Source organism: Salvia splendens, chromosome 15 (assembly GCF_004379255.2).
Source record: "Salvia splendens isolate huo1 chromosome 15, SspV2, whole genome shotgun sequence".
Classification (NCBI taxonomy): Eukaryota; Viridiplantae; Streptophyta; class Magnoliopsida; order Lamiales; family Lamiaceae; genus Salvia; species Salvia splendens.
This window is the reverse complement of record NC_056046.1, coordinates 11,946,230-11,967,184: the sequence shown is the minus strand read 5'-3', so window position 1 is coordinate 11,967,184 and position 20,955 is coordinate 11,946,230. Positions and strand designations below refer to the sequence as shown.

Sequence of the window (20,955 nt, the reverse complement as noted above, 5' to 3'; positions counted from 1 at the left end):
GATATGGGTACTAAATGCTTACCTCTTGAAAAACTAATTTTCTGCATTAAGTTTTTGCATTTTGATTTTGGATAAGTGCATGTCCCGGGGAAAAAAGACCTCAGTTACCTAATCTACTGTGGTAAGGGTGATGGGTGACTTGAGGCAACAAGTCCTCTTAGACTAATGGGTCTTCAACCCTCTGGTGTCTAGAGGCAACTTGGTGGTTCCCAAGAATGCCAGTGAACTTTGTTCTTTGGGGCTGAGGGGGCTACCATGTAGGCTGTGATGAATTTACACCTTAGCCGTGTGGTGCAAGCTGGTTTCTCAGAATGAAGTCCAAGGTGGAGTATGTTGAATTATGGTGGACCTTCATTTGGGCCTATATTTTTCTGGAGCCCATGTGTATCTGAATTGGGCTTGACCCAATTCACATATCTCTCACTCCAGATGCCGCCACGTGTTCCTCTCACCTGGATCCTTGTGTTCAGCCATTGGATTGCGAGATGTGTTTGTTATGTGAGAGGTTAGTCTCTTTGGTTTATTCATTCGTTTCAAAAACACTCTCTCTCTCTTTCTCTCGAAGCTCTGAGATGCTCTCTCTTCTCTTCTCTGTTGCTTTCTTCGCCGACGGTTCTCCGGCGGTTTCCTTGTGATTTCTCACGGTTGGAAGTGTAGTAGACCTTGCTACAGTAGTTTAGCAGGCAACCACTTCGGTTGCTGATGTTTTGAGAGAGCTAGGGTTTCTGGTGTGAGGTTTTCTGTGAGAGACTATTCTTGAACGGTTTAGATCTGGTGTGTAGGAGTCGGTTAGGCCTGGAATCTGGAGTGTGAGGTGATTCACTGAGAGATTCGGCTGTGCTCCTTTGGATCGGTGTTCTGGAGAATAGGCTTGTGTCTTCGGCGGGTGTCTGAGCCGTTGACTGTTGTTCACTTGTGTTCCTTACTGTATTTCTTAATTGTTTGCACCAAGATCCGATTGGATCTGTTACCTTGTGTTACTAACTTGGGTATTGAGTGTGCAGGTACTTACATAGGATCTTGGAGCTGTCAAGCTCAAGATTGCTTCTAGGATTAGCTATTTGTTAATAACTGTAATAGCTAGTTATCTTGTAACATCAGTCGCTTGGTTGATGGTTTGACTGAGCCATCTTGTAACAAGACCAAAGAGGTCTCGGTAAATAGTGAACCCGGAATTGTCTGATCCCTACACTTTATATAGTTTATTTTATTTATGTTAATTAATATAACAAATTCGCTGTTAACTATATTTACATCTTCGGCTTGCAAAATTCATCCTCATTAATCATTATGCAGCTAAAATTGTCGCGTAATAAGTAAAAGTCTCCTATTGAACCTATATATATAAATAACTGCATTTAACCTATATATTATAATAATATTAATACACCTTAATCTTATCATGATGTAATGCATAGTTTATATATTCCGTGTACATAAGTGCAAATTACTTTATACTAGTATCATTTAACATGAGCCATGTCACATAAGTACTTATTGTTAGTTGAATTTTGCATTTTACAATATATTTTCGATTGGAACAATATTTTTTTGGTTTGTTAATACTAGTATTTTGTTTATATGCTTAAATACCCGCATTTCCGTGATCCTTCGTCATGTAAGTTGTAACTGGTTATTGTTAATCACCAAGAAGATAATTAATGCATGTGACATACATTATAATTATATGTTCTACTGTGTGGAATGCTTTTTGAGTTTTGGCACTTTATGTAACGCAAAATGACTTTACAAATCATTTGTTATCCGCATGTCGTCCTCACAGAATCTTCCTAAAAAAGTTACCCCCTCCACATCCACATACCATTGTTGACCCAAATCATTTTATTATTGAAAATTGAAATTGACATCCAATAGTTGAATTCCAAGAAAGATATATATATATATATATATATATATATATATATATATATATATATATATATATATATATATATATATATATATATATATATATATGGGAGCGTTATTCTCCTATTCATCCCTTAGATCCTTTATTCTTCTTAATATGGGCCGTTAGATCTCATTCATAAACGGTCCAGATGATCTGCATTATTACACTATAATAATGCATTATTAGTCGGTGTGCATTATTCAATTGAAAATCTGCATTATTACACTATAATGGTGCATTATTAGTCCGTGTACATTATTCAACTGAAAATCTGCATTATTAAATGACACGTGGCACAAATCTAACCGTCGGATGACAAAATCGCGGAGCTGAGATTAAAAAGAACAAAAGATACAAAAAGGAAATGATCCCCATATATATATATATACAAACACATACATTAGTACTAACACACTTGTTAATTAAATTGATCCATACGCGTTGCAGCCATTAGAGACCCCAACTATCAACTCTTTTTGCTCTATATATATTCATCCCAATCAACCTCTTCTCCTCACTCCAATTCAACCCACTAATTCCACAACACTACTAGATTTTCGATAATTGTATAGATTAGCTCATCACATCAAATATATCCACTCTTTCTCTTCAAAATGGTTGGTAGATTTGTCATTCCTATAATCTCTCTAGTGGTGGTGCTGAGCAGCATCATCCCTTGCGAAGCACAACTATCAGCCACGTTCTACGACGCTACATGCCCCAATGCATCCACAATCATCCGCAACTCCATCCGCCGAGCTATTTTGGCCGAGCGGCGGATGGCCGCGTCCCTAATCCGCCTCCACTTCCACGTGTTAGAAATGGTAGGGTGAGCAGCTATGAATGGAAGAGACAACATTTGTGGGAGCATGAATGGAATGAGCTGCTATATCATTGCTATTGTGAAACTTGAAAAACTGTGTACAAACTACATACAACTCGGTATTTATACATGACACTAGAAGAGTCTAGAATCAACAACTAAAACCCTAGATGACTAGCTGCCAATCTCAACTAGCGGACAAAGTTGCATAACTGATTTCAGCTTGCACTCCAGATCTTAATACCTCTGATCTGATCATATCAGGTTTGACTCATTAAGACTTCTTTACATCGTAGGTGAGTATAGTTGGCAGCTCATTCCAACACCACGACTGCTTCGTTCAGGGCTGCGACGCTTCGATCTTGCTAGACGAGACGTCCACCATCCAAACTGAGAAGTCGGCCGGACCCAACGCTAACTCCGTTAGAGGATATGAGGTTATCGAGGCAGCTAAGCGCGCTTGCCCCGGCGTTGTCTCTAGCGCTGACGTGCTCACCTTAGCCGCACGCGACGCCTCTGTTGCTGTAAGTATGCATATATATGCAAATTACTGTAGATAGTATTTATTAGGAATGATAATTTAATTTTTGGAAATTAATTATATGTATGCAGGTTGGTGGTCCATCATGGAGCGTGAAACTGAGCAGAAGGGATTCTACGACCGCTAACAAAGCCGTGGCCAACACCGATCTCCCGAATCCGTTTTCGGCCCTTCAAGTTCTTATTGACGCGTTCGACAAGAAGGGTCTTAATGCAAACCCATCCCACATCAGAGGATAAGGACAGTTGAAATCACTGTATAATTGTTGTTTAAACTCAATTAATTTTAGGTCTTTTAAAAGTGAACCAAAAACAAAGCGAATAATAAGTATTACTATTAAACTAATGTGCAATGTAAGTGAGTAATGAATTATTTGATACATGCAGGAGCGCACACGTTAGGTCAATCCCAATGCTTCTTGTTCCGTGGGAGGATATATAGCAATGGTACCGAGTACCGACATTGATGCCGGTTTCGCCTGCACTAGGAGGCGGGGCTGCCCCCAGACCGGCGGCGACAGCAACTTGGCGACGCTGGATTTGGCGACGCCGAATTCATTCGACAACAACTACTTCAGGAATTCGGTGCAGAAGAAGGGACTGCTGCAGTCGGATCAAGTTCTCTTCACCGGATCAACGGCTGCCATCGCGTCTCAGTAAAGTGGAAATCCGAGGACTTTCGCCGCTGACTTTGCGATTGCGATGATCAAGATGTCGGAGATTGAGCCAACTCTCGGACAGAATGGAATCATAAGAAGGGTCTGCAACGCCATTAATTGACGGTCTCTCTCTCTCTCTCTCCCACCTTGGGTAGATACCATCGGTAAGATAATACCCCATGTGGTATGGATTTCCATTGACGGTGAAGTCGATCACCGGTGCTACACCATTCAAAACATCATTGAAGAATGGTGAAGAATATAACACGTTCAAGTCGTTGTTGGATCTGGAAACACCGAAATATGCATGCTCAATCCATAGGCGGCAGTCGGCGACCGATTCAAGGATAAGCGTTGGGCCGCTTAAGTGTTGCTCCCTCCAAGCTTCGGGCAATTCTTCCACTTCCAATGCATGCAGTCAATGCTGCTAAGCATACCGGGAAATCCGTGGACGGTTTCGTGAAGATGAAGCAACCGTTGACGATCTTCGGTGGTGGGTGCCCGAAGAAATTCCTCACCGAAAGCAGAACGAACGGCGGTGTAAAAATTTTTGAGGCATAGGATTCCAGTTGACTCACCAACATGCAGATACTCGTCGAAGAGGTCAGCCGTTTGCTCGGTAGCAAGTTGTCGGAGGGCACAAGTACACTTCTGCACGCCGAGAGACTTTGCCGACCGGTTGCGTCTCTACATGATTGGAAGTATTCAACACGGGCGGACAACCGTTTTGGCATGCGGAAACGGCGCCGGAAGTAATCTACCGGAAACTGCGGCTCGTCGAAAAAATAATCGGCAACGAGCCTTTCGTGGGCTCTCTCCCGTTCACGAGGGATGTAGCGGCGATTTGGAGGGGCGGGGGCAGCAGTAGCGAGATAGGCTTCATAAGCGGTACAATATTGTTGATAGTATTCTTGTTCTTCGCTCTCCGCTTCCGCAATGATATCTTTCATATCCATTTCTGAATTTAGAGAGCGTTTGAGTGAGAGAGGAAGATGTAGGTGATGAATTGAGAGATAATTTGACGTGAAAATGGATGATTAATGTGTGTATTTATAGATGATTTTGAGATTAAAAAAATTTATAAAAAAATTCAAAAAACGGTAAAAAAACAGTCATATTTTTGGGAATCCGATTTTTTTTTTTTAATTTTTGGTATTATTTTCAATTTTTTTTAAAAAAAGAAAATATCCAACAGAATTACCGTTGGCCAATGAACGCCCGCCACGTCACCCTGCTCAGCGGCACGGTGGTGCTCTATGCATCGAGCAGGGCGGTGCCGCTGGCAAGAGCACAGCGGTGAGCAGAGCTCCGCCGCACCAGCGGCACGACGCCTGCTCGGCGCATAGACCACCGATGCAGGTGCTCTAAGTTATATTACTAGTACAATAAAGTGAAGGGATTTTTTTTAAAATCTATCTGTACTTCAGAGTTTTTATTTCCGTATATATGATCTTCTTTTATTAACGACTGATTTATTTTCAATTTCCTCCTTTTCCAAGGTACAAAATTATGTAATGTCTGTCTACGGACGGGACAATCATTAAACAATATTCCTTTTTTTTTGGGATCCGCTGGTGAGTAGTGATTCAAAAAAATATAATCTTCAAGAATCTAGATTTAGAGACAGATAGACCCATACAAAGAGCAAACATAAAACAAGATCAGAATTACTTTACATGCCAGATTCTTCATTAATGGTTCCTTCCAATTTCGAATATTATTCACTTGTATTTTTGTGGGCAATTGAAATTAGTGAGAATCCACATCCATAAAGCAATCGATATCCACAGAAAAATATAATTAATTCATTTGTCATCTTTTTAATACAAAATTAACCACATCAAACTCATTGAGATTTTCACAAAAATTCTCATTTGTCTTGACCATCTACATTAATTAGTAGTATGGCCTATAAAAGGTAGTAGCATTTAAACAAAGGATAACTCAGATTAACAGTGTACTAAAAAATAATTTAGAGAGAATTAGAGATAGTGATCCCTCATCAATTCATCATGAAGCAAAAGAGCAGTGCTCCATCAGCCTTGTTATTCATGCATTTGGTCCTAATAATAGTAGGAAATGCATCAGCTTCACCAGTCAACTTCCCTTTATGCTATGGAGGATGCATTTTAAAGTGCATAATATTTGGATCAAGAATTCCATGTGCCATAGATTGTTTGGTAAAGTGTTATATTTCTCCACTTGCAACTCCGGCACTTTACTATCAAAATCTTGGCTGTGCAGTTTCCAACTGTGCCAAGTATGGCAATGGTACTATTATATTATATCTCTCTTCCTCTCTCTCTTTCTCTCCATATGCATTGATATAGTAATATTTTTGTGAGTTTGTTATATTTTGTAGTAAAAATATTATTTTGATTTTACAGACACCAGAGCAGTGAACGATTGTGTGACAGGTTGTGAGGCGGGCAAGTTCTTGGAGAAGATCGAAATTTAGTGCAACGATAGTCCAACACAAAATTATAATAACTTCAACCATGTAGTGTATTAGAGAGTTAGATGTTTGAATCTTTCTTCATGCCATAAGTCTAGTACTCTCAACACCTTATTGTGTAAGAGGTTAATGGGTTTGTTAATCGATCCTTTGCATAGTTTCTTTGTTTATCATGTTTGTGAACTATTTTCTTGATGTCCATTTCAAAGAATTTGTTCCTTGCAAATTGCAATATTGTTGTTGTAACTGATCAACAGTTGAGTCTGCCATTCATGAATCATGCTCATTATGCGTTAACATTTACAAATTCGAATATGCCGAAATTAGTATTTATTTTAATTTCATTTGTACATATGTTTTAGGTAAGGAATGAGGGTCCTTTTAAAAGTAAATTATATAATAATTGGCTGTTAACCATAGTAACTATATTTTCGTTTTAATACAAGATTTTCCTTTTTTTTTACCTTTTCCTTACAATCTGCATAATCAATCTTTTGCTGAATGAAATTATATCGATGTTTCGACTTTAATTTCTACGTGGACTCTTGTTAAATGTATTACACTTCGAGCAAATTTTACTACCAATAAAAATGCGAGATTTTACAAAACCTTATCATTTACCTCTTGGTTTTGTAAATAGGAGTAATTAAACAGTAGGTGTGTGTGAGGTGAGTTGGTCTAACCGTAGATTGATAATAATTAAACAGTAGATTTGTGTAACTCTGTCCAATTTTTGTGCCAGGATTGCAATTGGTACAGACTTAAAGAGCTCGTTTAGAATCGTTGCTAAATTAAAATAAAGAAAAAAATCATGAAAAAACTAAGATTTTAGCAGATAAGATTAAAAATAAAAATAAATTACTTCGTAGATTGAGATGTAAAATTACATTTTCTTCTTCACTCACTGTTCATGTCATTGTCCGCCACTGGACAGCCGCTAGAAAACGTCACACGAAGCGTTGCACTGTTGAAATTCGCATTTTCACACTTGATTTCACCTCCGCGCCAATCCATCCAACTCAAGTCCTTCACATCGCCACCATCTCCTAACTCAATTTCTTCACAGTGTTAACGCCCACTGCCTTTCTCCTCCTCGCAGCTGAATCACGGCTCACAGTCAAGATTCATGTACACAACTATTGAAGGAGCTGGTAAAGCCGAGAGATGAACGTTATCGAAAAGACAAAGACGAAGACGCCACATGCAATACCAAGTGCATGGATAGAATTGCAAGATACGAATCAAAACTATCCTTGTAAATAATTGGATAATGTGACGATGAAAATAATTATCCTTGTAAGTAATTGGATTATATGGATGTGATATTTCCTTTGTATATCAAACTAAATGAAATATTTATAAAATCCACAATTTTGTTGTCACATTCCTAAACACCAAAATGGAACCACCACCGGAGCGCCACCACCACCATGACCAAGCTCCGGAGTCATCAATCTGCGCCAAATGCCCCACTCCCCCGCCCCCCTCCGACAATTTCGCCTACGTCCCCATCCGGTTCCCCGCCGTGAACCTCCCTCCCTCCCCCACACACACAAGAGAGACCATCATGCGCACCCCCGTCCCCCACGCCGACATGGTGGACCCCCTTACTCTCCCCCACCAATTCAGCGCCCCCTCTAAGCGAATCCGCTCCCCCGACGACCTCACCACCTTCCACTCCTCCCCCTCCTTCCGCAACTTCCTCGGCTTCCTCGTCTCCCTCTCTGAATCCACCAAATCGCGCAAGCTATCCGATCCATGCCACGTCTCCCCCGTCCTCGAAACCCTAGCCTCGATTCTCCAGAAACTAACTGACTACGTCGACGAAATCCCTCCGGCACCGCAGACCGCGCGATATGGAAACGTCTCGTATCGCCTGTGGCACGAGCGGATGAGCGGCGAGGCAGAGGCCTTTATGCTCATGTTTCTGCCTCCTCAACTTCGCGAAGCTGCTATGGAAATTGTGCCGTATTTTACCGATGGATTTGGCAATGCATCACGAATCGATTATGGTAGGAAATGTGTTTCTTCTATAACTCGAATTTTGTGGATTGCTAGTAGATTTGATTCACGCCATTGTTCATCTTAATTTGATTGCTACTACTTGTTTACTAATAGCTGATGTGAACATCGATTAGTAAATTGATTTGTTTCGTTGTTGATTTTAGTATCTGCTGGAAAGCTAAGACTGATGTAGGGATCTTCTAATTCTATTCCTCTTTTACATAGGAACTGGACATGAGACAAATTTTGCAGCATGGTTGTATTGCTTAGCAAAACTAGGTGTTGTGAGGGAAGAGGATTATCAGGCCTTGGTGTCAAGAGTGTTCTTCAAATACGTGAAGTTAATGAGAAAATTACAAATCACGTATAGCTTAGAGCCGGCGGGATCCCATGGTGTGTGGGGACTTGATGATTACCATTTCTTGCCATACATATTTGGGTCATCACAATTGATAGATCACAAGCATATAAAGCCAAAGTCCATTCACAATGATGATATATTAGAGAATTTCTGTAACGAGTACTTGTATCTCTCCTGTGTTGTTTTTGTGAAGAAGGTGAAGAAGGGTATGTTTGCTGAACATTCACCTATGCTGGATGACATTAGTGGTGTTCCTAATTGGAAGAAGGTCAACAGTGGGCTGCTAAAGATGTATAAAGTAGAAGTTATGGAGAAGGTTCCTATTATGCAACATTTTCTCTTTGGCTCAATAATCAAATGGTATGCAGTGTTTAACTTCTTTTTATATTGGAGTAGTACTTTGGATTACATTTTTTTCATTTGTTCTCATCTTGTTTACTCTTTCATTAGCTCTTACTTAGAAATCTGTCCATTTTTAAAGCTAAGATTTAGAATATCTAATAATTCTATTGAATATCACAAGAAATGCTAGAAGTTATATCACCTAATATATGTTTCATAATGTTTTCGTATGATTGGTAAATTCACTAAGTTCATGAATTATGTATGCAATGCAGGGTGAATAGTTTATTCCTATATACAACCTCACTCTAGGTTGTGTTCTAAAACTACTTATTCAGATGACTTTTATGTACCTATTTACACTAGAGGAAGATTGTGTGCGTCAAGTTTCACCTTACATCAGCTGTACCTTCAATTTCCCTTAATCATCATAGTTATTACAGGCACAAAGGCTCCTGGAGCCTCAGGCGCTATGTTCAGGATGCACTTTATAAGGATAACATGCAAGTGTAAGAAATAAATAGAAAAAAACACTACTCTAGAATATTTAGCTACAATTTGGTCTATATCAAGAAAAAAATAACTATTCTAGAAATTTTAGCTACGGTTTGGTCTATATCAAACCAAAAGATTCAAATCATTGCTACAGTTTATGCACACCTACAAGTGCAAATTACCCCTAGCTGGCTGCTACTCCTGAGTGCTCAAAAGGTATCCCAACTTCAGAGGCATTGTTTAGACTCGAACTTGTGATTTTAGTCATGGCATAGTCACTCACCAACTTGGCCAGCCCACAGGGGCAACAAATTAGAGAATACTGAAAATCCTATTTTAGGATGATTGATTTCGATGCTGAAACTCTACTTCACGAGTTTCTGGCATTGCTTTTGGGGGTTGAATATATATTTGTGGATGATTATGGCTGATTTAGTACATGTGAAGGGATCAAAGATCTGTGTGTTAGGAATTGTTCTGACTTATGTGATAAATAAGGATTATAAGCAGAGAAAACAACACCAAAGGAATATTTTTAGTGCTAATTATGACTAGTTTGATAAATTAGGATATGAGATATTAGGCATAATTTTCTTTAGGGTTCATGTAAATTTCCTGTATTTGTTGCACTTAATAAAGCGCATGTAAGCTTGTATCTCAGCGGATAAAGTTGAGAAAATGAGGGAAATAAGTGCATACCTAGACTGAAAAAATCCTGCACCTTAGATGTGCAGCCCACTTGCTTCTCAAGGCATAAGGATTTGCGCCTGGACTCCTTTGTGCCCTGGGCTCACGTATCACACTATGTTTATTATTCATTTCATTACCAGCCAAGCAAGTGGCAATGTTTATACAGCATTGATGGGAGTGAATTTATGGTTAGGTTTGGGAATATTAGCTTTAGAGTGTTGAGAACTTGAGGATGAAGAACAAGGGGAGATTTATCTTGGGTAGGTCCATGTGTATCTTGAGTCAAGATATGTAATTGGAAATTCATGCCTGTTTCTGTAACAGTGTCACTATTATTTTGTGCATCATTAAAGTATTCGGCGATATAAAATAGATCCTCTATTACGTTCTCTTGTTGGAACCATTCAGCTGGGTTTTATTATATCTGTCCTTAACAATTGGTTTAGCTGCATGCCAAAAGAGGTTACTTTACATTTTTATGGCGGATGAAAAATGAGATTGTTCAAGTGTAAGGAATGAACATAATATTAATGGTGACATTCTGCATGGGGGAAAGGAATTTTTTCCTGTGATCTGAAAGGAAAATGTAATTACTGAATGCGTATTTGTGCTGCGTGGTTTTCTCGACTTTGAACCACAATCATATGAATTTTCTGCCAAAGGAAAATTTATTCCTGCAAATTATACAATTCCATCATCTATTTGCATATCTATGAACAATACCAATTCCCATTAGTATGTTTTCTTATACTTAACGTTCTTGTGCGCATTTCGTTATTTTCATATATAAACATGCTGCTTATCTGATCTTAATTAGCTGAAGACAACATTTGACTCAATGGCATTTTCATTATTCAAACAATTAGCATTGTTGCTTCACTCGCGTTTTCATTTTGCAGGCCGGAGTGAGATGCAATGAGCAGATTGTTTCTGAGTTAAGTTCTTGAGGGGCCTTATCTGATGCATACAGAGTCCAATTCAGTCTGCTGTTATTGCATTTTTTGTGGATATAATGTGCCCTGTTGAGACTATTGCCTTTGGTAACAACGGTAAGTTGTATACGCCTACTCTGTATTTTTGTAGATATTGGGAGTATTATATTTATTGGTATTTTTATTTTCATGCGGTTAACGTTTCCTGAACCCTACTGACCATATGTTGAAATAAGATTTTAGTCATATATGTGATTGTTCGAATATGAAACACAAGTTATGGTTGATCTGATCTGAAGAGTTTTAATTGCATTACTAGAAAACAGCTGAGAAAATTGCAATGAAAACAGCAGATATTCAAAACAAATTAGTACTACTACATAAAACAGAATGAATCATTCATGAAGTGGAAGTGAAGAGACATAACATATGCAAATAAATGTTGATCTTTATAAGAAAAGTGGATGTATGTAACATATGGTGATAAGCAGGATGGAAAATTGTTTGCTTCAGCATTACAAATTCGAAATGAAACAAGAGTAGTCTACAAACAATAGAGAAAGAATCCCTCTCATCATTTCCAGTTGTTAGCAACAATATCAGCAAGATCAACCACCCTCTGTGAGTATCCCCACTCATTGTCATACCAAGCAATCACCTTCACCATGTCATCTCCCATCACCATGGTGAGCGACGAATCCACGGTGGAGGAGACATCGCTGCAGCGGAAGTCGACTGAGACGAGAGGCTCGTCGCACACGGACAGGATGCCGCTGAGCTCATTGCTGGCGGACGCCCTGAAAGCCTCGTTCACTTCCTCAGCAAAGGTCTTCTTCTCAACCTGCACCACGAGGTCCACCACGGACACGTTGGGCGTTGGGACACGAAGGGCAATGCCGTTGAGCTTGCCCTTGAGCTGGGGGAGCACAAGCGCCACGGCCTTAGCTGCCCCTGTGGATGTAGGCACAATGTTGAGCGCTGCCGCTCTGGCACGCCTCAGATCACGGTGGCTAGCGTCCAGCAGCCTCTGGTCTCCGGTGTAGGAGTGGGTGGTGGTCATAGTCCCCTTGATGATCCCTACATTTATGATTTTAGATCAGGTAGATATGTAGGAGGATTAATGTAGTTTGAAGGATACAAGATCTCACCGAACTTGCTGTCAAGGACTTTGACAAACGGGGCGAGGCAGTTGGTGGTGCAGGAGGCGTTGCTGATGATGGTGTCGCTGTGGCTGTAGTCGTCGGCGTTGACACCAACGACGTAGGTAGGGATGTCTCCCTTGCCGGGGGCAGTGATGAGCACCTTCTTCGCTCCGGCCTGGATGTGCTTCCCGGCGCCATCTCTGTCGACGAACACTCCAGTTCCCTCGATCACAAGATCAATGCCCAACTCCCTAATGCAACAACATAAAGAGAAGACTTAACACAATTGCAAAAATACTAATCAGCTCAAAGGAGTTGGAGCAGTTACCCACCCCCAAGGGAGGTTGGAAGGGTTGCGGTTGGAGACGACTTTGATGACCTTGCCGTCGACCGAGATGCCATCAGTGCCAACAGGCTTGACGTCGGCGTCAAAGATGCCGAGGGTGGAGTCGTATTTGAGGAGGTGGGAGGCCTGTTTAACACCGCCAGTGTCGTTGATGGCAATGACTTCGAGAGGGGAGTCTTTCCGTCCGTGCCAGCATCTCAGGAAGTTCCTTCCGATCCTTCCGAAGCCGTTGATGGCCACTTTCAGCTTGGCCTCCACCACTCCCCTCTTGTTGCCTCCACCAACCTTTTTTTTAACACAAACATATGAATATCATCATTTTATTCCAATGCATTGATATAGATAGGTTAGTTAAGATTAGGATAACTGACAGCAGAGGTTTGGAAGGCGATGACGGAGACGAAGTCTTCGTTGGACCTCTTGGAGAAGGGGAGAGCAGCGGAGGAGGTGCGGAGGCCGGAGAAGTCGGAGAAGGCCTTGCTGCAGCCGACCTGCAGAGATGAAAGAGCAGCAGAAGCCATGATGTGGAATTGATGGTAACAATGCAACAGCAGAATCATATGAGGTGGAAGATTAAGTAGAGATGAGAATGAGATATAGTAAGTTTATGGAGAAAGAGAGTGGATCAGATTTTTGATAGCCTCTCGCCTCATTGTATGGCTGAGCTTTTCGATTGTCTTACTGTTTCATGTCTATGTGTGACTTGATCTCTTTTTTCTTTTTTGTTTTTTTTTTGTTTGTTCTTGGTTTTCTTTTTCTCCTTTGTCTTCTCTTATTCTTACAAGAAGCCCAAATAAAATGAATCGCCTGAGGTATATATTGGCAGGTTTGGATGCACCATAATGCATTAACATCATAATTGATAGTATGATTTCTAATTGATGATTTATAAGCTATAATTGGATTTACTTAACACGAGTATTTGCTTGTGAATGAGCTCAATTTGAATGCATCATTCTAATTAAATTATTATACTCCTACTAACTATGAATAAATAGGTTCTAACATAAGAATGATGAACCAAAGATTATATATGGGCAATATTCATGCTTCAATATTAAAATTATGTATCAGTACCAATAATATTCCCTCCATCCAACAATAAACGACCCATTTTTTTATCTGCTCATGTTTTAATAAATTACTTGATTCTGTAAAAAAAAGTGGATGAAAAAGTTTATAGAATTTAAATCTTACTTTTACATGTTTGTTTTATAGTAGAACGTGAGGTCACTTTGAAAATATATACTCCCTCCGTCCCATTAAATATGCAACATTTACTTTTCGGCATAGGATTTTATGCAGTGTTGTTTTGTGAGTTAATGAAGAGAGAGTAAAGTAAGAGAGAAGAAAAAGTAGAGTGAGTATTGTTTCCATTTTTAGAAACGTTTCATTTTTAATGGGACATACTAAAAAGGAAAACGTTTCATTTCTAATGGGACAGAGAGAGTACTACTTAGAAAAGTAAAATAAGATATTTATTGGTGGACGAACGAAAAAAAATTGGATACTTAGTTGTGGCGAGAGAGAGAGAGTGGTACTGTTTTTCACCATAGAATCGGATTGATGCGATTGACGTTTACAATTCGAAATTCTGGCTGAGGTTTGGGATCTTTCACTATATAGTACGAAAGTACAATTGTTGGACCTATTAGGGCCCAAAACGTCAATCTGAAACTTCCTCATTATTGGGCTTTATATAACCGCAAAATTGGGCCAAACCTCGTTGTTGTTATATCATGGGGGAGCAAATTATTTACATAAAGGTGCAAGCCCATCAAGCCAGAGTAAAATTATTCTATTTGGCTTTATTTTAGTATTTGCTAAAAGTAAAAGAATAAGTTCCTAATTTGACTTTATACAAACTTCAGTGGAATCTCATTCGATCAAACAGAAAAAATGGATTTTCTTGTGTCAAATAAAAAATTATAGTGTGATTACCATTCCGACAGTTTGTAGTGTCAGCGTCAGATTCTTTCCTAATTAGGTCAATTCGATTCATTTCGAAGGAATTTTGTTTCATCGAATCTATCTAATTTACTTCTATTAAAGTTTTGTAAATTATGTGTCACATCATTAATTATGTTTATATGTTACTATCAATCTATTTTGTTTTATTTCCCTTAGATTTGCATTTTTTTCAACCTGAAAATTTTGAAGATATATATTCTTGAAAAATGAAAAGGACAAGGGAAATATTGAAATGGCTTCAATTTGCCAATCAATCAATTTGATTGGCTTTTTTCATCAGGAGTGAAAACGAGACCTTATTAGTCAGGTGAAGTATTAAAAATAAGTTACTTTGTATCCGTAGAGCTCTGGCTCTCCTCGTATAACCAAAAAATATATATCATACTTAGATTTAGATATGCGGCTAGCTAGATTTTATAATCAAAATTTGATTTTTTATGTCGAAAAATTTGTTCTATCTTGTCATTCTTTATATACATATTTTTCATTTATAGAGCTTATGATTTTACCTCAATAACTTTAAATTTTGTCTATAAGAATGGATATATGTTGTTGAAGGCGAGTCGCAATTTTCAAGTTACGTATTTTGATGCCACATTCGAGCAGAAAAATGAGAGTTTTATAACAACGATGATATTTATGGGGCGAAGTTTAAATTACTTTTGCGAGGACAATGAAGAATATAACGTCAGATGACATGTGAATGAAATAAATTAGTGAAATGTTGAGCCTTTTTATTATTTATAGTAATAGTGAAACATAACTCTTATTTGCAGACAGATTAAAATGAAAAAAAAAATGAAACTTCTATTCGCGGATGAAGAGAGCAGCTTTTAGAGATTTATGTTGAGGTTTTGGTTTGGGTGAGAATGTGACGTTTTTTTTGTATTGTTTCACAATTTTTTAAAACATAGGATGCCTTTTTTTGGATTTTCTTCTCGATAAAATAAATTTTAAAAAATGGTGAAAGCTTCTTATATTTACTCTTTCATTGTAGTAATTAAACATATAACGTATGTTTGTTTTTCTATTACGCCATAATTTAGCATGCCATGCAACACTTCTTTTAATGGCAAAAATTGCACTCCTACATTTTTTAGTGAATCTCGATGGATCATCCACTAAAACATTATTGAAAGTGGTATGTAATTAATTAGGGGTGAGCAAAAAACCGGAAACCGAATATCCGAACCGAATCAAACCGAAATTTTGAAATTCGGTTCGGTTTTTCGGTTCAGTTCGGTTCGGGCGAAGAAAAAAACCAAAAAACCGAATTATATATATATTCTATTAATTTAATATATTATATTATATATAATATATATTCTTTTAATATATTATACTATATAATATATATTATATTTATTATTAATTTTATATTATATATAAATATTCTATTAGTATATATAAAATAAAATAAAATACACATATATAAATATATATTATATTTATTTTTTTCAGGTTTTTCGGTTTTTTTCGGGTTTTTCGGTTTTGTTCGGGTTTTTAAGTTCGGTTTTCGGTTTTTCGGTTTCGGTTTTTCGGGTTCGGTTCGGTTTGAATTTTGAACTAAATTCCGTTTTTCGGTTTTGGTTCGGTTTTGGCAAAAACCGAACCGAAGCCCGAATGCACACCCCTATAATTAATCACTTCCACTCGTTGATGCCTTTCTTATTGATAATGGTATTATGAGTAAATACGACAAGTATATATCGACCCCTAAATCTAATAATATTGTTCTTTAATTAGTTTATGTGGCAATTCATGCGATCGATAATAACTCCAAAGGTGTTATGGACAGACAAGACAACACGCCTTACCCAATTAATATTCCTTCTCATATCGAATATCCACATTATATTCTTCAATAAAATTCTTATTCCCATATTCGATCTTCCAGAATTTTCCATCATTTTTGGATGCTAAAAATGTACATTTTACTAATTTATTTTCGATAATGGGAGGTTCACGATAAGAGAACTCTCAATAAACTAATTGTGGTATATATTAATAATCTCAATTGATTAAGACAAAAGAAATTGAAATGAAAGTTAAAATTACATATTTATTTGTATTATTATTGAAGATTTTTTTAATAAATAAAGTGCACGCAGTATGTTTTTATATGAACTAATTGCCTCTAAAATCATGAAAAATATTCTTTTTTTATTCGTCTAACACCTTTCGGATTCATTGTCTTACACAAATCACGAGATTTCAATTGTCACATAAAATTAAATTTGTTTTATTGTATTTTTTTTATTCTCATAGCGTCAAAATAAATCACATATGCCTTAAAAATAATATCACGGGACAATTATGAATTTTTAAAACTTTGTAATTTTTTATTTTAAATTTGAAACAGATAAGACAAACCAAAACTTTACCAACATTTGTGATTTACAAATAATTAACTCTTTTCATATTGTAAAAAAGATTTATTATTCCAATCCGGCCCAAACTCTTACACTGCTACTAAATTACTAAGGTCTAAGACCATTAGCAATGGGGTGTCCTAAAGGACGCCCTAAAGCCTTCCCTATGCACTGCCACGTCAGGATTTTATCCTCCTACCCTTCCACCTGCAGTGGGGTGCCCTATAAGCCGCCCTAAGCATTTTCTTTATTTAAATATTAAAATAACTACAAAAAATTAGAAAAAACCCTTCATTTCATTTAAAATTAATACATTACAATACGTATTAAAAAAATACGCATTCTCAACGACGGCGGTTACGTGCCCAAACTTCTTCAACCATGTCATTCATGAGCTGAGCATGGTCTTGTTGGTTGCGTATTGAGGCCTGTCTAGACATAACCTCATTGAAGCCAGTCGGTAATCCTCGAGCGCGGGGCGTGGTCGCCGTGCAGGAGCTAGATCCACCTTCATCATCGGCCCAATCAGTGACGCTTTCACCTTCGTGTTCGACTATCATGTTGTGCAAGATTATGCACGCATACATGACATCGACGATGACTTCCTTGAACCAGAGACGCGCCGACCCTTTCACTATTGCCCACCGTGATTGGAGCACACCAAATGCCCACTCCACATCCTTCCGCGCCGCCTCTTGCTTTTTCGCAAATAAAACTCTCTTCTCACCCATTGGGCAGCTGATCGTCTTCAGAAAGACAGGCCACCTTGGGTATATGTCATCGGCCAAGCAGTACCCCATGTGATATTGGCGCCTGTTAGCAGTGAACTCGATGGTCGGGCCGTTGCCATTGCATTGCTCGGTGAAGAGGGGGGATGGGTTGAAGACGTTGATGTCGTTGTTCGACCCCGCTACACCGAAGTAAGCATACCAAATCCAGAGCCAATAGTTAGCGACGGCTTCGAGGATCATCGTCGGGTGGCTGCCATTGTACTAGTAAATTGGTCTCTCCACGCACTCGGACAATTCTTCCACTTCCAGTGCATACAGTCGATGCTCCCTAGCATCCAAGGAAAGTCGTGCGCCGTCTCGTGCATCTTCATCAGGCCCTGGCAATCCACAGCAGTCGGCTTTCGCAAATATGTGTCGCTGTAAGCCTCCACAACTCCCCTACAAAATCTCTTCAGGCACTTGTGGCCAGTTGTCTCCCCGATGTGAAGGTACTCGTCGAACATGTCCGTCGTGGTGCCGTAGGCCAACTACCGGAGTGCAACCGTGCACTTCTGCAACAGCGTAAGTCCAGGTCTACCGAGGCCATCTTCCCGATACTGGAAGTATTCATCACGTGACTCCAACGTCTGGAGAATGCTGAGAAAAAGATAACGATGCATTCTAAACCGGCGGTGAAAAACAGTCGGGCCCCACCGTGGTTGCTCGGCAAAATAGTCTGCAAATAGACGTTTGTGAGCTACGACGTGTTCGCGGCGGAAAAATGTCCGACGTTGAATAGGTCTGGGGATCTGCTCCGTCGTCGCCGCCGCCGCCTCCTCCTCGCGCTGCATTTCGGCTAAGCAATCTACCATTGCGTCATTGACGGCATCGAATAAGGCTCGCGTCAAGGTCCGACTAACGCCCTCCGAGGTACTCTAATCGTAGTCGTGGTTCATTTTTGTTTGTGAGAGATTATCGAAATATTCGTATGGAATGTGAGAGATGAGAGAAATGTTCGTATGAAAAACAGAATGACAAACGAGGTTTAAATAGACAAAAATTCAGAAAAAAATAAAAACGCGTTGCATCATCCGTGTCGCCCACAATGGGCGGACGATGGGGCGGGCGATGCCCTATCGTCCGCGTATCGTCCACGGACGATCTATAGGGAAAGGACGATGCATCAGGCATCGTCCGCGCACCCACAGTGGGCGGACGATGGCGCGCCCGAGGCATTGGGCGGCCTATCGTCCGCCCCATTGCAGATGCTTTAATACCTGATTATTATTATTAATATTTAGCTATGCCCACTAATAGATTTTATTCGATTCCAGGTAAGAGATATGTATATGCGTAGTATTTAATAGTAGTAAATTTTTTGCGGTTCGTCTTTATTTTATAAATTTGTTGTAAACATAGGATATAGACTATAATACTCATTATTTTTTTGTTTAAGTGAATAAAAATACCCAAATTATCCCAATCGTAAATCGTATCACAAATATTTAAATTGTTTAATACTCTTATTAATCACGAAAGTGATGAACATATATTATGGGGGATGGAGTTTGCCCACAACTTCGACGTGGCGTGTAACTGCACCACACCTTATATTCACGTAATTTTGGAAAGCTTAAAAAGGGGAAAAGGATATACTTAGAGCGTCCACTATAATGTGGACGCGGCTATAGCCGCGAGCGGGGCGGAAGCGGGGCGGTAGGCGCGGCTATTATAGTGGAGGGGGTGTCCGCCGCGAGGGTGGACGCGGCTGGTGGGGGGGGAGGGCGGCGGACGAGGCTTCGCCGCGAGTGGGGCGAGGACGCGGCGGGGTGGCTATAGCCGCGCCTATAGGCGCGGCGCCTATAGTGCCACGAAGATTAGCCGCGGCGGTTGCGATTAGCCGCATGGTTTGAATTTTTTTTTTTTTCGTTTTTCATATCTATATAAATACCACTCTCCCTCCTCCCCCACTCCCATTTTCACAACATCCATACACCCACTTTCTACAAAAACACTCTCTACAAAATGCACCGAGGAGACGACGAATCACCCGACACTGAGGAATCGGGATATGACAGCAATCCATCTCAGCCGTCGGGTTTTGCCGGATATGCTTCTCAGCCGTCGGGATTTGGCGGATATGCGGCTCCGTCACAGTCTTGGAGTTGGAATCAATCACCACCACCGTGGGCATCGAGTCCACCCCTTCCTCCATCTCAGTCGTGGAGATCCTCACCAACGCCGCCCGCTTTACAACGGAATCTGAGTCGTTCCGCTTTTGGAGATTACCGACCCAACCTAGACGCGCTTCACCTGGCGCGGCCGGGTTCCCCCGGCATTGCGAGTAGCGGTGGGCAGTGGCCCCGGCGGTAGCGGTGATCAGCCCGAGGGGTCCAGCCGCGGCAAGCCATACAGCAAAGACGAGAGCATTGCCGTGGCGAAGGCGTGGGATGCTATCACTTCGGACCCCGTGGTTGGTACCGATCAGGAGTCGGGGAGCTTTTGGAGGCGCGTCATGATGGCATACGAGGAATTGAAGCCCGACGGCGCCGAGAAGCGCGACCCAGAACAGATCCGAAAAAAGTTCGGTAGGATACTGCGGGCTACCAAGCTGTTCGCGTCCATATACGAGAACAACCTTCGCCACGCCGAGAGTGGCAGAAGCGCAGAAGATGTGAAGACCCTGTCGGAGGGCCAATACCGCAAGACGGGCCAGCCGAAGTTCACCTTGTGGGAGGAGTATCTTGTCCTCGCGGATTGTCCGAAATTCAGGTCGATCGTGGCGAACGAGGTGGAAACAGCCGGTGGCTCGAAGCGCACAAGGCACAACCTTGCCGGGGAATACAGCAGTGGGAGCGGCTCGCACGAGTTCGAGCAGTCCGACGAGCAAGTCGAAGAGCCAGCCGCGACTCACATTAGGCGACGACGGCCCATGGGACAACAGGCCTATATCCGCAGAGCCAGAGGAGGTAGAAGTGCTTCCCGCCAAACGGCGGCCGCGTCCGGATCGCGCATCCCCCAGTCTGCCCCAATCCCACAGCCCACGGTGCAACCCCACGAGGTATTGGCCAATAGCATAGACGTAACGTTGATGCAACAACTGCAAGACGTATGCAGGTCATACGCAGGGGAAACTGACCCGTACGTCAAGAACGTCTACAAGAGGCTCATCAATCGGCTTGAGAGTCGACTGGGGTTGGT

At 40.5% G+C, this 20,955-nt stretch overlaps 2 protein-coding genes and 1 pseudogene across 2 annotated transcripts; 2 read left to right on the top strand and 1 right to left on the bottom strand.

The window, feature by feature from the left end:
• The first annotated feature begins 2,526 nt into the window (after positions 1-2,526).
• LOC121766706 lies at positions 2,527-4,055 on the top strand (annotated as a pseudogene).
• Positions 4,056-7,788: 3,733 nt separating this feature from the next.
• LOC121767244 (serine/threonine-protein phosphatase 2A activator-like) lies at positions 7,789-11,412 on the top strand. Its single transcript, XM_042163471.1, has 3 exons — positions 7,789-8,401; positions 8,619-9,114; positions 11,181-11,412. Exons 1-3 carry the CDS (start codon positions 7,789-7,791, stop codon positions 11,188-11,190), a joined length of 1,119 nt encoding a protein of 372 aa, XP_042019405.1. The 3' UTR covers positions 11,191-11,412.
• Positions 11,413-11,641: 229 nt separating this feature from the next.
• On the bottom strand, positions 11,642-13,366 carry LOC121767243 (glyceraldehyde-3-phosphate dehydrogenase A, chloroplastic-like). The gene is made up of 4 exons (XM_042163470.1): positions 13,073-13,366; positions 12,688-12,986; positions 12,362-12,606; positions 11,642-12,290 (listed from the first exon to the last, which is right to left on the bottom strand). Exons 1-4 carry the CDS (start codon positions 13,259-13,261, stop codon positions 11,788-11,790), a joined length of 1,236 nt encoding a protein of 411 aa, XP_042019404.1. The 5' UTR covers positions 13,262-13,366; the 3' UTR covers positions 11,642-11,787.
• Between the last annotated feature and the right edge of the window lie 7,589 nt (positions 13,367-20,955).